Here is a 17,958-nt window from a genome sequence, read left to right on the forward strand (position 1 = left end):
GTAATTGTAAATTATTTCTTTTTATATCAAAAAAATCAATGCAGGTCTTTGGCACTCATTGTTAGGTTGCAGGTGCCTGTCAAACTGATGAAATATGGGGAAGGCAATCCACAAGTTCTTCACCTAGGATGCCAGATTATTAATTAATTATTATTAAAGCATCGTCACAGGCCCCCCCAAAAAACCTGTGCTTGAACCACATGCAGTTTATTAGCTGGTCATTTTTGCCTGTATTATATTCTACTAAAAGGAATTAGGAGCCAGATTTACAGGTCTTTGAGCCAACATTTATAAGGAACACAAAATTTCACTGAAATTATTTATTTTTGCAGAAGAGCAGTACTGATTTGTAATTACAAGGACAATGGGTTTTAAAGGTTTTTGGGAAAAAAATATATACCTACAGTACGCAGATATTTGTCTTCCTTTTTGAACCTGAGATAGCAAGTGAAAAGTTTAAATTCCCCCACCACCAGCATCTCTTTCCTGTAAGTAGAAGGAATACTAGCAGTGTACTAGCCTTAACTTGTGACCAGGTACACAGGTGGAATTATTCAAGACCACTAATGCGTAATTAGTAGTAAAAGTACTAAAGTTCAGCAAATCATTCTCTATAACGTAATTACAAAACCCCAAAGCTACCTTGAGCAGCAAGAGAATTTAAATATTACTAGAGTGTCAAGAAACCCTAACACTAGTGCAGCTCATAGCAAAACCATGTACATGTAAAGAATGTTTCTGTAATTTATTTTATGTTGACTAAATAGGTCAGATGTATATCTTTATGCTTACCATTTTGGCATAATGTGCATTCATTGGATCAGCATACTGAAGCAAGGCCTGAAACTGATTGTTCTTTGTGAAGGTGATAATCTTCAAGACAGTTCCAAACTTGGAGAAAATCTAAAAAATAAATCAAGAAATAAATAATTTGGACTTTTAAAACTGTATCTGTATACTTTTAAAGCTACAGTACACAATTTTAGCTCTTGAGATACTGTTTTTCAGGAATAATTTTATATTCGAAATGAACAAAATAATTCTCAGTTCTATCAGAATCCATGTTTTGGAGGCAAGTTCATAATATTTTCTACTGGCCACTAACTTCCTCCACGTCCGGCAAAAAAAAATAAAAAAAATAAAAAGTTAATTCTCTCCAAGAGCAAGAGTCACTGTCTCTCAAGTTACATGCCACAGAACTTGCTCAGAACTTGCATAAAGAGAGAGAGCTTTTGTTCTAGACCTCCAGAGATGCTGGAATACATTGGAGTATTGGTTTGAGAAGTGGGGTTTCACAAAGCAGTTGAGAGCAGGGATTCACAAGCTGTCTTTGAGGATGATGGAATGGACTGCACCCTCACCAAGTTCGCATATCACACTAAGTTGGGGGGAGAGGCAGATACGCTGGAGGGTAGGGATAGGGTCCAGAGTGACCTAGACAAATTGGAGGATTGGGCCAAAAGAAGTTTGATGAGGTTCAACAAGGACAAGTGCAGAGTTCTGCACTTAGGAAGGAAGAATCCCATGTACTGCTACAGGCTGGGAACCGACTGGCTAAGCAGCAGTTCTGCAGAAAAGGACCTGGGGATTATAGTGGATAAGAAGCTGGATATAAGTCAGCAGTGTGCCCTTGTTGACAAGAAGGCTAACGACATATTGGACAGCATTAGTAGGAGCACTGCCAGCAGATTGAGGGAAGCTATTATTCCCCTCTATTTGGCACTAGTGAGGCCACATTTGGAGTATTGCGTCCAGTTTTGGGTCCCCCACTACAGAAAGGATGTGGACAAATTGGAGAGAGTCCAGTGGAGGGCAACAAAAATAATCAGGGGGCTGGGGCACAAGACTTATGAGGAGAGGCTGAGGGAACTGGGCTTGTTTAGTCTGCAGAAGAGAAGAATGAGGGGGGATTTGATAACAGCCTTCAACTCCTGAAGGGGGGTTCCCAAGAGGATGGAGCTAGGCTTTTCTCAGTGGTGGCAGATGACAGAACGAGGAGCAATGGTCTCAATTTGCAGTGGGGGAGGTCTCAGTTGGATATTAGGAAACACTTTCACTAGGAGGGTGATAACGTACTGGAATGGGTTACCTAGGGAGGTGGTAGAATCTCCATCCTTAAAAACCTCTAAGGCCTGGCTTGACAAAGCCCTGGCTTGGATGATTTAGTTGCGGTTGGTCCTGCTTTGAGCACGGGGTTGGACTAGATGACTTCCCAAGGTCTCTTCCAACCCTAAATTCCTATGATTCTATGACAGCTCGAAGTACTAGGTACAAAGCTGGATGAATCCTACAGGTTCAGTAACGGAAGATCTCTTCTAAACAGCTCATGTATCCACGTTTTATTTTTGAAACCACAAAAATCATTGTCCATGAGATATGAAGCTCAAAATGCTATATAATTTTTTATTTGTCAAGAGTAATCACTGTGTTCAAGACGATATCTCTGCCTCTGATAGCTTACATAGAAGACATAGAAAGACAGAAGATCCACTATAAGACTCAGTAAAAGGAGAAATTGGACACAAGCTCCCCCCCCCCCCACTTCACTCTTTAATTTGTTGTCTCTTGTCTTATACTTATGTCGTAAGCTCCTTGGGACAGGGACCATCTTTTTGTTCTGTGTTTGTACAGAGCTTAGTATAATGGGTCCTGGTTGCTGACTGGTGCTTCTCGGTGCTACAGTAACATAAAAAAATAATAAAAAAGGATCTGAAGAAGAAGAATGTAAGGAGCACACTGGAATTGGAGAATATCCATGCATACAACACTGAATGCGAGACAGCAGAAAGGGGAGTGGAAGAAGGAAAGGGAATGTTGTTGGAAGAACATGAACAGCAAGGAGGAATGCAACAAAACACTAGATCCAAGTGTGAGCAGAGTTATGCAGGGCCTTCATGGAATATCAGGGTTGGAAGAGACCTCAGGAGGTCATCTAGTCCAAGCCCCTGACTGCCCAAGCCAGTTAGCTCCTGAGACAGCAGCAGCAGTTTGGGTGTGTGGGAGGGGCTCAGGCCAAGGGAAAGGGGGCTGTGGAGTGCTGGGGGTGCTTAACTTGGGGGGGCGAGGGGGGACTCCCCAGCTCCCACCGGCATGGCACCCCAGCAGCTCCTAAGCAGCAGAAGGTGTCTGCGCTGCCTGTAGGCCCTGGCCCCGCAGCTCCCATTGGATGCAGTTCCCTGCCAATGGGAGCTGCAGCAGCTGGTGCTTGTGGCAGGAGAAGTGCAGCCCCTGCCCTGGCTGCCTAGAAGCTGCAATGACACAGAACCGGGTAGGAAGCCCCTGCCACCCCTGCCAAACCCTCCCCCCGCCACTCCTCCAGTACCAGCAGGGGTCACAGGCCACCTCCTCCAGCACACACACTGCCCCTGGACACACACACACCCCCAAGCACCCACAGCCCCCGGCCCAAGTTTTAGTCAGGGTGGGTATTTTTAGCACAAGTCATGGACAGGTCACGGGCTGTGAATTTTTGTTTAGGGCCCATGACCTGTCCGTGACTTTTACTAAAAATACTTGTGACTAACACGTAGCCTTATCTATGACTGATAACCCTAACTACTTGCCTAGTTTTAGGCATCCCAAGCTTATGGTTCCTACACTACAGCGATCATCTTTCTAGTAAAGGACAGAACAGCAATCTCTATTACAGTCTTTTCATCATGCATCTTAAAATTAATCAGGGGGTTGCTGGTGATAAAGCACTTCCCCTTGCCCAGGAGCTAAGTATACAGTCTCTAGAACACACACTTCCTTCAAATCCATATAAATTAGGTTATTTATAGGTAAATATTACAACTAAAATAAAATTATGTCAGTCTGACCGTCCAAAAAACGATAATGAAACAGAATATTTACATAACAAATTCTTAGGAGCAACTGTATGCCCAGGAATGAGCTACCGAAAAAACTGGCATAAAAGTTAACAATAAAGCATGACAGTTTTGATGTTTCTTCCTCAACATGCTGTTTAAAAGTCCTTACTCAAAGAAGCAGGAGGATCAAAAGAAGGCATGGAAGAGCGAGTGTCACTAGTAAGAACAAAGAATACATTTGTCATTTTGAATTAAATCCACTCAAACATGGCACTATAATAATTGACTACAGTTCATCTTGAAGTGGCAATCCTCACACACGTTGAACATCCGAAGTACAATTTCTAGACAAAGAGGTACTGGATTTACACTAGCATTATAGATAGTATTTAATAACCATTTGCTTCCTCTCCCCACACCTCGTTACCTGATACAGCACTTCCAAAGTGACAGGGTAGAAAAGGTTTTCAACAATAATTCGGAGAACAGAACTTTGACCTGGAAGGAGTCCACCCTCAGTAGCAGGAGCGCCTGTCAGAGCTAGGGCTCCAGACTGCACAGCATTCACTGCTTGCAATGCAGCTTGGGTTCTCTGAGAAAGAGGAGGAAGACAAGAGTTAACTTACATAAACAATTATCATGCAAATAAAATATGTAAAAATGTTGTTTATCAGTTTAAGTTATACAGACTTATATTGTACTTATATTTAGAAAATATTCACACAAGACTCCAATGGATAACTTTAGGTAAGGAGTACAGTCAAGTTATTTGGAGGAAGTATTCCGTACAGTACTTGCACACACAATATACAGCAACAAAAAAAATGGCAGACTACCTTCAATATTCATCGTGTTCCTCACTTTATTTATGATGATGCGTTGGACTAATAAAGCCTCATTTTTACAACTCTATTTTTAAATGAGCTGAAAGCCCCAAAGACCTAGGATGAGACTTTCAACACACAACAGGAGCCAAGCTGCGTCGGTCCTGTTCCAACAAGCAAATAGTGCACTGGACTGGGACTCACTGCACTACCACCAACCTGCTGTATCACCAACTCATTTCACCCCTCTGCCTTAGTTCCATTATCTGTAAAATGGTAATAAGGATACCTACCTTTCTTTGTAAAGCTATTTGAGATCTATGGATGAGAAGCATTATATAAAAGCTTATTATGATACTACTGTGTTACCACTACCATGTAGACCCAATAAAGGATAGAACTGGTCTACTGTTGAGCAGTGGGACTCCGCTGGTCCATTTTACTTTAATGGTGTATTCTGCAAAAATCATGCATCACACAAACACACATCTAAAACTGTATAAGATTATGCATTTTGATTGTTAATTAAAATGTTTACTTGATGTGGTGTTTGCTTTTCCCTTTATTAACTTCACACATATGGAGAGGAAGTCAGTCTTCTGAAGACAGAACTGTTAGCCAGATTGCTGTAGGTTTGATTAGGAACATGAGTTCTATTTATCCACAATCACGTGTACTTTGGATATACCTGGCCTCAGCCTGCTATTCTGTACCCTTTCACATTCCTGAGGTATGTTGCAACTCACTCTCCGGAGCAACTTTAAGACGACTGCAAGCCAGTGGACCAACTCACCAGCCAGTGCATCAAAACCATTTCCAACAGAGTCAGGATTTCAATCCCTATTCTTCAGGAATCGAGTTATATTTTTCAAAAACTTCAAACTATAAATCATGCCCTTTCTCCTGACCTGGGGTCTCCTACAGGAGTGTATCTACTCCCTCTTGGCTCCCCAGGTCACCTGCTTTTTTACTCCCTTTTGCTGGAGCCTTCCTCCACCATACTGACTTCCAGCCTTCTCAGCCTGCTCCCTGCAGGGTTGCATACTCAGGCTGTCTGCCTGGAAGCTAAGGAGAGCCCCACTGCTTCCTAATCTCATTTTGCGCTTTATATCCCACCAGGCCTCCTCTCAGCTTTCTACCATGTGACTTCTAGCACTTATTCCTCTCACCTGGAAAGCACAGGGTGAAGCTGAGCCCCAATTCCCTCAAAAGACTCATCCTGGGACACTGATACTATGAACTGTGAATGCAGGCATAAGCGGAACCAGTTACTCCAAACCCCTCTACCAGATCCTCTACATTGAAATTCAAAGGCAAGAGATAAGAAACTTGAGTTCAGGAAAATTAAATGGCAAAAAGGTTCATTAATGCAGGGTTAAAGATGCCCAGTGATAGTGTGGGCCCTTCCAGAACAGCAAGTTTGGCAAAATTCACACTTCTGAAAACCAGGAAATACAGAATTAAGGTAAATGTCCATACAATTTTAATAATCTTAAAAGCTGGGAACAGCTACTGGGAATTATCTGCATGTACTCCAGCTGCATTCTCTGTGTTAGGTGAGCATATTAAATGGTGGAGGAATAAGCTGGAACAGCTTGGAAGAGCTGTGATTGTGATATGAAGAGATATGGGAATTTGTCTAAAGCACATTACAGAGCTGTGACTGTGCTATGAAGAAATCTGGGTCTGAGTCCCCCCATGTGTGTTGTCAAAGGAAAGAGGTGCATCTGTACCTACAGGTGCATTTCAACACAGAACTGGGTATGTTGTGTTGTAGCAGGACACTGGGGTCTTCTTGCCATGGGTACTGTCAGTACTGAGATGGGATATGAAAGCAGTCTGTGGATTTAATAGTGATATGGGAAAGGAGAGGTTACCTACGTCATACAGTAATTGGAGTTCAAGATGTTTGTCCCTGTGAGCACTTCACTTCAGGTGCACATGTAGTCCATACACCTTTGATTGCAGAATTTTGGCAGCAGTGCCTGATTGGCCTGTGCCTGTGTTCTAGGCATCCTCATACCCCATACCGAGAAGATATACAGCCATGTGGATGAACTACCCCTCAGTTCCTTCTCCTCCACAAACTCTCACAAGACAAGACTCTGAAGCAGTGGGGATGGAGGTTAGATAGTGGAGCAACACCCATAGGGTCAAACATTTCAAAGAACTCCCGTTACTGTACAAGATAGGCAACCTCTCCTTTTTCACACAACATCCCTTTGGGTGTGCCACTTCAGGTGACTCCCAAGCAGTATTTCCTGAAGACAGCAGAAGCTTTGGAGAAGATTCTAAGACTGATGTCAGAATTCCAGTGCTGTGAAGCACATCTTCTCTAGAGGCATACACTGAAGTATAATGTTTGGAAACAGTATGAATGAAAGCCTAAATGGCAGCTCTGCAAATTTCTGCAACTGGTACATGCTTTTAAACAGTGCCATGAAAGTAGCTTGAGATCTGAAAGAATCTGAAGTTGGGGCTGTTCCAGATCCTCGACCGAAAACATCAAAATTGATGATCAGCAAAGGAAGGCTGGGTAGTAGCAATCAATACAGAAGATGGATTACTTTTCTGATACCTAGATCTCTTCTTGGGTGGCTCAGTAGACCAATGGAAGGTACAGAATTAGACTGGGCAGGATCTCTGAGCCATCTGTGACCCACTAAACTCTTTTGCACACGTGTGCAGATCCCAAGTGAGCAGTTTGGACCTTGAACCCTTGAGGGTGTGGCAAGGACTAATCACTAGACTCATTGAAGAGCTTACGTATGTCAAAAGGAAGGTCCTCTACAGTGGTTTGAACACCCCCCCGCCACGGGGGGGGGGGGGAAGAGGGGAAGAGGAGAGAGAACCTTCACCTTTGTAGCCACGACCCTTGATGCACGACAATCACTGCAGAAACAGAGCAGACTGCAATATCAACCGCATCCAGCAAGGCGTGTAACAAGGTCCTTGTTAGGAGCTGAACCTTAGTGACGATCGCCTTCCAGCGGTCGGTTCTTGATGTTCCAAGTGGAGAGAGTGTCAATAAATTACATTTGCTGTAGTTGATGTGATTACACTTCACCATTAAAGCTTGGCCTGGAAAGTGGAAAATCCCCAAATAGGGGAACAAAGAAGCGAGGTGTTAATATTGAGTCTTAAAAGCCACAGATCTTGAGGGGCTCAGGGAGAACTCAAAATTTAACAGCCACTTTTACTGCTCCCACACACAAGCTTGGGCAGAAGAGAGAGAGGGGCATGCTTTCATAGAAAAGGGTCTTTTGAACTGCAGGACCAGCTGAGAAAGTAACTAAAGTAAAGTGTAATTGGTCTGCATGTCCCTGAAGAAGTGAACTGCAAACCCAGAGCCCTCAAAAAGGTCTGAATGTTGGGAAAGGGTGGGCTTAAAGTACTGGGGGGTCTCCACTAATCCTGGTAGGCCTAGAGAGCAGCTGTCTGTCAGGTCCCATTTCTGTGAAGGATAACAAGAAAGCCTGTGCCTAGAAAGCACGCCAGAGACCAAGGAAAGAGAGAGTACTGCAACTGACTCAGACCAAAGGAAGCTTAAGAGCGCACAGTTTAAAGTGCCCCAGTGTGGTGGTCACAAACATAGCAGCCTGGTGACTCTCCAGCAGAGGGAGCTTTACCAAGGCTATATGACAGTTACAGGCAGTGGAAAGAGAGAATCTGAACTAAAATGCCTAGACCTACATCCCTGAACAGGGAAAAAAACAATACAAATGCAAAATGAGATGGTATTGACAAAAGGTGAGAAGAAGAGAATAAACTAAGTGTCTTACCCACCACACTGGAGTTCATTTTCATCTCATCTCCTAATTCTGTTGTAAATATTACTGTCATCTGACCAGGCATTATATATTTGCCACAGAAAAAGGGTGGAATTGGGACAGAGAGACTCTACAACAAAACATGGTCCATAAAAGACTGTGCCAAAGAAGCAATCCCCGGTATGACAATGAGAGAACCACTGTTGTAAATTAAAATTTTTAATTCTGATACTGAACTGTAAGTGACAGGTTTCAGAGTGGTAGCCGTGTTAGTCTGCATCAGCAAAAACAATGAGGAGTCCTTGTGGCATCTTAGAGACTAGCAAATTTATTTGGGCATAAGCTTTCGTGGGCTAAAACCCACTTCATCAGATGCGTGAAGTGGAAAATACAGAAAACAGTATAAATATTACAGCACGTGAAAAGATGGGAGTTGCCTTACCAAGTAGGGGTCAGTGCTAATGAGGCTAACTCAATTAAGGTGGAAGTGGCCTATTCTCAACAGTTCACAAGAAGGGAGGAGGAGGAAAATTACTTTTGTAGTGCTAATGAGGCCAATGCAATCAAGGTGGATGCCAATTTCCAACAGTTGACAAGAAGGTGAGAGTATCAGCAGAAGGGAAAATTACTTTTTTTAGTGACCTGTCCACTCCCAGTCTTTATTCAGGCCTAATTTGATGGTGTCCAGTTTGCAAATTAATTCCAGTTCTGCAGTTTCTCATTGGAGTCTGTTTTTGAAGTTTTTTTTGTTGAAGAATCGCCACTTTTATGTCTGTTATTGAGTGTCCAGGGAGATTGAAGTGTTCTCCTACTGGTTTTTGAATGTTACAATTCTTGATGTCTGATTTGTGTCCATTTATTCTTTTGCATAGAGACTGTCTGGTCTGGCCAATGTACATGGCAGAGGGGCATTGCCAATGTGATATGTGCCAGCAATGCCCCTCTTGCAGAATTGTATTTCATGCTGTAAATTGCTAGACAACCCCAATATACTAGACAGGCGAATGATCTCAAGGCATGCCTCGGCGATTAAGGGAGCTGGAGGACACAGGCAAAGGTGGAACCTTCTCCATTTGTGAGGTTTAATGTGTGCGAGAGCATCAGTCCCTGAAAGTCTCCAGAACGCTTCTCTGCCACCATATGAGTACAAAGGTCCCAGAAATAAAGATATTAATCCCTAATACTGATCTGAAAGTCCATCACGGAGGTGATTAAGCTGGTAGTCAGAGGGAGGCTCAGAGAGAAGATGAGTCTCCTAACTGGCCTATCCCTTACCATGTTCCATAGCAGAAATCTATTCTCCAGTCACACTGCCAAACATTTAATGAAGTCTCTAGAAACCTCTCTCCTGGAGAAATATTTTGTCCTCCTTTCCCCCCCAAAAGCTGCTGTATCACAGGTTCTTCCAAAATGAACATGAGAAAATTAGAGGGGAGTTTTTATCTAGTCATCTTTCCAGGTTTTTAAACAGAGTTGCTACCTGATCTACAGACACTAGTTTGGTGGTGAAGTTCATGGCACAGATTAACATATCAAATACAGAAAGCTGCATGGGAGCATTTACATGGGATTGATTTGACCCCTTCATTCTAAACTGACTCACTATGATAGCTTATCCAGGAAAGTAGAAAGAGGAGACAGGTATCTGAAAGGCCATATTACATTCTTTCAAAGAGCAGCCAGAGTTTATCTGGTCTTTATGTAAAAAGATACGTTCAAGGTGAATGAATGTCTTGGCAAGAGACTCTATTCCTATCTCTAGACTGGGGAGCTTCATGAGATCCTTTGAAAAAATACTAGAGTTAAAGAATTGTTCACTGAGCAGCTGTAAAAGAAGAGAACAGAAGCAGCCTGCCTGAAATATTTCAAGGGTTCCCACGTACAGTTTACTCCTCCTTTTCTCACACTGGGAAAAACTAGCACACAATTAGCTGATAGAGCTAGCCATTGCCTTTTCTGCTGGCTCCTCTATATAAGCAGGGTAAACTGCTGTTACAGCAGCCCCTGACACTATCCAACTCAGAATGAGAAGCCACTGCAGAATTTGTCAGCCCCATAGTAAACCATTAACCTACCTTCTAACAGTGGCCAGTGTCAGATGCTTAAGAGAGAATTAACTGAACAGGGAAATTTCAAGTGATCCAGCCATTGATGAACCTATCTTCCAGGAACTTATCTAATTCTTTTTTGAACCCAGTTCTACTTTTGGCCTTCACAACATCCCATGACAACGAATTCCACAGGTTGACTGTGTGTTGTGTGAAGTACTTCCTTTTGTTTGTTTTAAACCTGCTGCCTATTAATTTCATCAAGTGACCCCTAGTTCTTGTGTTACATGAAGGGCATAAATAAAATTTCCCTATTCACTTTCTCTATCCCATCCATGATTTTATAAACCTCTATCATATCTTCCTTAGTCGTCTCTTTCCTAAGCTGAATAAACCCAGTCTTTTTAATCTTTCCTCATATGGAAGCTGTTCTATACCCTAATAATTTTTGTTGGCCTTCTCTGTACCTTTCATAATTCTAATAAACCTTTTTTGAGATGGGGTGACCAGAACTCCATACCGTCTTCAAGGTGTGGAGACATCGCGGATTTATATAGTAGCATTATATTTTCTATTTTATTATCTCTTTCCTAATGGTTCCTAACTTTATCATCTTTTTTTGACTACTGCTGCCGACTGAGTGGATGTTTTCAGGGAACTATCCACAAAGACTCCAAGCAGCTCATTCAGACCCCATAATTTTGTATGTATAGTTGGGATCACTTTTTCCAATGTACACTTCTTTGCACTTAACACTGAATTTCATCTGCCATTTTGTTGCCAGTCATCCAGTTTAATTAGATCCCTTTGTAACTTTTCAAAGTCAGCTCTGAACTTGATGTTTGAGTAATTTTGTATCATCTGCAAATTTGCCACCTCACTGAACATCTCTTTTTCCAAATAATTTATGAATATGATGAACAGCACTGGTCTCAGTACAGATCCTTGGGGGACCCTGCTACTTAACTCTCTTGATTGTGAACACTGACCATTTATTCCTATGTTTTGTTTCCTATCTTTTACACAGTTACTGATCCAGGAGAGGACCTTCCCTCTTATCCCATGATTGCTTAGTTTGCTTAAAAGCCTTTGGTGAGGGACCCTGTCAAAGGATTTCTGAAAGTCCAAGTTTACTATACCCATTAGCAAAAAGAAAAGGAGTACTTGTGGCACCTTAGAGACTAACCAATTTATTTGAGCATGAGCTTTCGTGAGCTACAGCTCACTTCATCGGATGCATACCGTGGAAACTGCAGAAGACATTATATACACACAGAGACCATGAAACAATACCTCCTCCCACCCCACTGTCCTGCTGGTAATAGCTTATCTAAAGTGATCATCAAGTTGGGCCACTTCCAGCACAAATCCAGGTTTTCTCACCCTCCGCCCCATTAGATTACTCTTGTTACTCCTGAAAGAATTCTGCACCCCTGCAGGGAAGCAGAATTCATATGGCCTGCATATTTCTGTGCCCCCCACACAGAAAAAAAAACAAAAGAAATCTGCGTCTGGAGCAGCCTCAAAGATGCAAATCAATGGGTGTGTGTGGGGGGGGGGGGGGGAATGGGGACTGGGCCTGAGTGCCTGCGGGGGAGACGTCAGGGTGTGGGGACGGCCAACAAGCGAGAGAGAATCCGTCCCTCTCGCTTCACAGCTTGAGGGATGTGGAGGAGGGTAGGTCTTTTTGCAGGAGGAAGGCTCTGTCCCTGAGGCAAAAATGTACCAGCCTGCCTGCCTACTAAGATGTTTGTAACTTCCTGATAATTGAAAAAACAGTTAATTAAATTAGTATCATGTTACTGAAAATTGTTTTTAAGTTAACTAAAATAATGGGTTTTTTTGTTTTTTTGTTTGTTTGTTTTGTTTTTTTACAAAAGCTAAAGTAAATGTTGCTGGTTAATTGATCTCACTCTCTGGAGACAGAAATGTAGCAGCTTGTCTGCACAGTAACATTGTTAATGATCCTATTGCTAGTTAACTACTCCCATTCTCAGTCAATTCCCCCAAGAACATAAAAGCTGTAAAGTTTTAAGGCCCCTAAATTGCCGGAGTGATGTAAAGCTTTATAAATGACAGTAATGGAATTTATTAGGAACATCTATGTGCTTTCTCACTTTATCCCTGTGCCAAAGTTGCACAATGGGGTTAGATTTTTACTTATCCATTAAAAAAAAAAGAAAAAAAAAGGCTTTGTTGGCGAATAAAACAAAGAATTATCAAGCAGTCAATAAAATGTCAGGACAATCAGAACCAAGCACTTATCAAAGTACCCAGCCTGGTCTAGGACAATGATTAGCAAAACTCTATGACTTTTATGTGTGAAATTCCAATTTTTTTAAAAAAATTTGGTGCTGTTTGGTGTTCTGTAATGTAATTTAAATGAAAATATAGAATTATAACTGGAATGGAGGGTTTTAGTTACCAAGTATTTGTAACTTAACTTTCATGTGTTTAGGAAATGCTGAATAGTTATTGTAACTTTCTTTTGTATTGCAGTTTAAAATAACTTACCAAAACAATTGAAACTGGTGTGATTATAATGCATTATTTTGAGACACAATATTTGCAGAATTTTTAAAATTTTGGCGCAGAATTTTTAACTGTTTGGCACAGAATCCCCCCCAGGAGTAGCTTGTCCACATACTTCTTGTTCTTTACTACAGTTTCACCCATTTTGCTTGGTCCTGAAGTTAAGCTCTCTGACCTGTAATTGCCTTTTTTATATAAAGAGCTTTTAATGTGCAACAGCAATTTACAGACATGAAAGATGACAAGTCCCTGCCTAAGAGAGCTTACAATCTAATTTATGATTGAATGGAGCAATATTCTGTCAAAGCTGACTACTCATTTTACATCAACAGATAGCAGTTCATTAATTTAATGTTCACTAATGTACAACTGTATTCATTTTTTACATGTATTATACTTACAGCCTGATTTGGCAGATTGTCAGTCTTTAGTTCTCTGTGATTGGAATACTGAATATAAACAGGCTGACTGCGGAGGTGAGGCGTAACAGGAGTGTAGTAGTTCACCATAGTAACGGCAGCTTCTTCGGAAGCCATTTCCAAGAAAGCCTAAAAATCAACAGAAATATTGCAATTTTCAATTTTTTTTGTTTGCATAACATACTGAAGAATCATTTATCCACCAAATCCACCTCATCTGAAAAACTCATGTGAACTAAAAGTACACATGTGATTTGCTCAGTATTTAGAGACAAAATACTATTTATGATTTATATTTTTCAAAATACTTTTGAGACTTGCAATTACTTTAGAGTTAACCTGCAAATCCTTTTTAAATTTCTATTATGGTAAAAGAGCCCACAACCAGATCAGGTTTCCATAGAGGCACTAAACATATGATGTATGGAATGCTCTCAACACCCAATGGAAGACGTAAAGTTTCCTCTATCGCTTTTTAGGTCCCAAATTCAGAATTGCTACTCATTTCACATTAACGGGTTGTTGTTTTTTTACATAATGCTCAATGTTTACCATGCTGATGTCACCATACCTACCACAGAACTTCATTAGGGCCTGCAGAATGCCAAAAGGCACAACGACAAGTAAATTTTTGTATCACTATTTTGCAAGAATTTGTTATTTGGTATATAATATCAAACTTTGCAAAATCAAGCATGTTGAAAAAACAATCTTACTTTACTCCACATCATGGTGGTTGTGACATAAAATGAATGCATCACATCAACCAGAAGAGTAATATACTGATGGTTGGGGACACTTATATTCCCACTGTCTTGCAAGCACAAACATGTGGCAGGGATAGTTATATTGAACTTTAGTGACTACAGCACCCTGGTAATGAGTTTCATACCTTCCTGGAACTGTGCTGTCCCCAACTACCCAATCATCCAAACATGAGAATATATGTACTCAGTTAAGCAGTATGATGGTGCACAAACTGGAAGCTAGTTAGTGTCAAATGACATCACCAAAAGAAATGCCTAAAACACTAGGGTTTATTTAAAAAATAAAGATTTCACTGTTTATTCAGGGTAAAGCTTATGTTTACTTAGTTAAGCAAAAAACAGTTACGTTTTTCTTTAAATAAAAAATAAAATGTAGGTAACCATAGTTCTCTATCCTCAGCAGGAAGTTTGAGAACAGCTGTCAGCATCTATGTAGTTCTTTACCTCTGTACAAGTATTTTGTACAAGACAGACAATAAAAAGCATTACTCAGCAGGCTGAACATTAAGTAACAGGACTATTCATTTCATCTCTTCCAATAATATAAAGAATGGCATTTTATTACGTTGGGCATTTACACAGATTTTATGATCAATATCATCACATCATTTAAAAATGTTTTAAAACTGATGTGCTAAAGTCCTGAATAATCTATAAAACAATAATTGGCCCTACAAAATTTCAGGCAAATGCAATATCAAAGAGGTTAACTTGTATATAAGTAGTGTTCTCTTGTATTTTACTTATGCAAATAACTACATACCTGACTTTTTCCTTTCAACATCAAGAGATTGGTTACTTTGCCAAAAGGGAGACCTAATGAAATGACCTCTGCTTCAGTGACATCATTTGGAATTTTACGAAGATGAAGGACACGAGAAGGGGAGCAGGGAGATCTGTCTCCTTTAAATTTCTTATTGTCATTCCCATTAGCTAGAATATCAGAGAAAGAACAATTACTACAAAATGTATAATTCTGAAAAAGTAGTCAGATTATTTCCTTTACTAGTATTAAAGGTGATCACCATCTGTAGTTATCAATAGTAAAAGAGAGACAATCTACTCAATTAAGACCATCAAAAGTAGTTTAAAAAAATACATCTGCTCACGATTTCCTCTGCAAACCTGTGTTGTTTTAGAGCCACCAGGCCGTGACCCTCTCCTCCAAGTCCCTCTTCAAGGTCCATGTGTACCATGTCATGTACAAGAAGTTAACCAACTAATCATACATTGAAAGGCAGTTGGAGATAGGTGATAAAATAAAAATGTACTCTCTGTTCTATTCTTCTCCATCACCCTTTTTCTGTTGCTCATATTCCTTGATTGTAAAATCATTATGGTAGGGAGGGTCCAGTGTGACTAAAGCAACTAGTTAAACTGTGGGTACGAATATAAACAAACTTTTAAAATATTCTCCCTCATATTCATGAGTTAAAAAAACAGGAAACTGACTATATAGAAAGTGTGGTCAAATGCACCTATAAATGAGAAACATTTTATTCTCGAATCTTGTGTTACAACTAGATAAAATTTCAGAAGAGTAATTTTTAAGTTAACAGTTTCCATCTAAGTGACACATAGGTTAGAAAGTTCTTATCAGAAACCTCCGGATGTCTTATGAATAGCAGGCAAAGTATATTTTTTGTGCTTTTAATTATATCCTGTTGCATAATAAGGAACCAGACTCTACCACATTGTAATCTGAAGGAAGAAGCTGTAACTACAAAACTTTTTTCCCATATTGTCACTCACAGTTGAGGGCAACTGTACCTATATTCCCCCTCTATGGTCTACCAAAGGCACGTACTTTTAGGTTTCTGGTTCCCAGCTGTCCCCTCTCTTGAGCAGAGATTCTCCAGACAAATCACTTGACACAGGTTGTCCCAAAAATTCATTCTTGTTTGGCGCATTGCTCAAATCAGTCCCTCTGAAGTTCATAACAATTCCCAGGGTTCACATCATATATCCTCCCTAGAGAGGTTACATTCAATCACAGCCCACAGTAATACATAACCTTAGCATTTAGTACAACCGACTCCAAAAATATTTAAATTTCATTCAATAAAGTTTTTCAAGGTTACTGTAACTGGAGTTCAAGATGTTTTGTCCACAAGGATCCCACTGCAGGTGTGCACAAGCCTGAAATATTTTAGCCACCAGTATATGCTGGGGCTGTGTATGCACCTTGCACACCTTAGCCCCCTCCCCCTCATCAAGGGTATTAAGGGCGAAGCAAACACCATTCAGTGATCTTCCAGAAAACACCATCCTAGCCACCATGGATGAAGAGGCTCTCTACACAAACATCCCACACGCAGATGGAATACAAGCTGTCAGGAACAGTATCCCTGATGATGCCACAGCACAACTGGTTGCCAAGTTCTGTGACTTTATCCTCACGCACAATTATTTCAAACTTGGTGACAATATATACCTCCAGACCAGTTGCACCGCTATGGGCACCTGCATGGCCCCACAATATGCTAACATTTTTATGGCTGACCTGGAACAACGCTTCCTCAGCTCTCGTCTACTCACGCCCCTTCTCTACCTACACTACATTGATGACATCTTCATCATCTGGACCCATGGGAAGGAAATCCTGAAAGAATTCCACCACAATTTCAATGGCTTCCACCCCACCATCAACCTAAGCCTGGACCAATGTACATGGGAGGTCCACTTCCTAGACACCACGGTGCAAATAAGTGACCGTCATGTTAACACCACCCAATACCGAAAACCCACCAACTGCTATGCCTACCTTCATGCCTCCAGCTTCCATCGCAGACACACCACACGATCCATTGTCTACAGCCAAGCGCTGAGGTACAACAGCATTTTCTCCAACCCCTCAGACAGAGACCAACACCTACAAGATCTTCACCAAGCATTCTCAAAACTACGATACCCACATGAGGAAATAAGGAAACAGATCAACAGAGCCAGACGTGTACCCAGAAGCCTCCTGCTACAAAACTAGCCCAAGAAAGAAACCAACAGAACTCCACTGGCCATCACATACAGTCCTCAGCTAAAACCTCTCTAACACAACATCAGTGATCTACAACCTATCCTGGACAATGATCCCTCAATTTCACAGGCCTTGGGAGCCAGGCCAGTCCTTGCCTACAGACAACCTGCCAACCTGAAGCATACTCTCACCAGCAACTACACACCGCACCGTAGTAACTCTAACTCAGGAACCAATCCATGCAACAAACCTCAATGCCAACTCTGCCCACATATCTACACTAGTGACACCATCACAGGACCTAACCAGATCAGCCACACCATCACTGGTTCATTCACCTGCACGTCCACCAATGTAATATACGCCATCATGTGCCAGCAATGCCCCTCTGCTATGTACATCGGCCAAATTGGACAGTCCCTACGTAAAAGGATAAATAAACACAAATCAGATATTAGGAATGCAGGAGAACACTTCAACCTCACTGGACAGCAGATCTAAAAGGTAGCCATCCTACAGCAAAACAACTTCAGGACCAGACTTCAAAGAGACCCTGCTGAGCTTCAGTTCATTTGCAAATTTGACACCATCAGCTCAGGATTAAACAAAGACTGTGAATGGCTAGCCAACTACAAAAAGCAGTTTCTCTTCCCTTGGTGTTCACACCTCAACTGCTAGAAGAGGGCCTCATCCTCCCTGATTGAACTAACCTCATTATCCCTAGCCTGATTCTTGCTTGCATATTTATACCTGCCTCTGGAAATTTCCACTCCATGCATCTGACGAAGTGGGTATTCACCCTCGAAAGCTTA

The 17,958-nt window shown here is 41.3% G+C and overlaps 1 protein-coding gene across 5 annotated transcripts in view; it reads right to left on the reverse strand.

The window, feature by feature from the left end:
* The window catches only part of PTBP3 (polypyrimidine tract binding protein 3), a 122,063-nt gene that overhangs the window by 37,913 nt on the left and 66,192 nt on the right, over window positions 1–17,958 (reverse strand). For 3 of the 5 annotated variants that reach the window (XM_073345644.2, XM_073345646.2, XM_073345648.2), the window contains 4 exons: window positions 14,936–15,105; window positions 13,388–13,534; window positions 4,240–4,404; window positions 793–903 (listed from right to left, as the gene is read on the reverse strand). In XM_073345644.2, coding sequence (XP_073201745.1) covers window positions 793–903; window positions 4,240–4,404; window positions 13,388–13,534; window positions 14,936–15,105 — 593 coding nt within the window. Of the gene's footprint in view, window positions 1–792; window positions 904–4,239; window positions 4,405–13,387; window positions 13,535–14,935; window positions 15,106–15,979; window positions 16,126–17,484; window positions 17,545–17,958 lie in introns of those variants that run through there. The other 2 variants (XM_073345649.2, XM_073345645.2) reach the window with 2 other exon arrangements.

The sequence above is a fragment of the Lepidochelys kempii genome, chromosome 5, assembly GCF_965140285.1.
Source record: "Lepidochelys kempii isolate rLepKem1 chromosome 5, rLepKem1.hap1, whole genome shotgun sequence".
Classification (NCBI taxonomy): Eukaryota; Metazoa; Chordata; order Testudines; family Cheloniidae; genus Lepidochelys; species Lepidochelys kempii.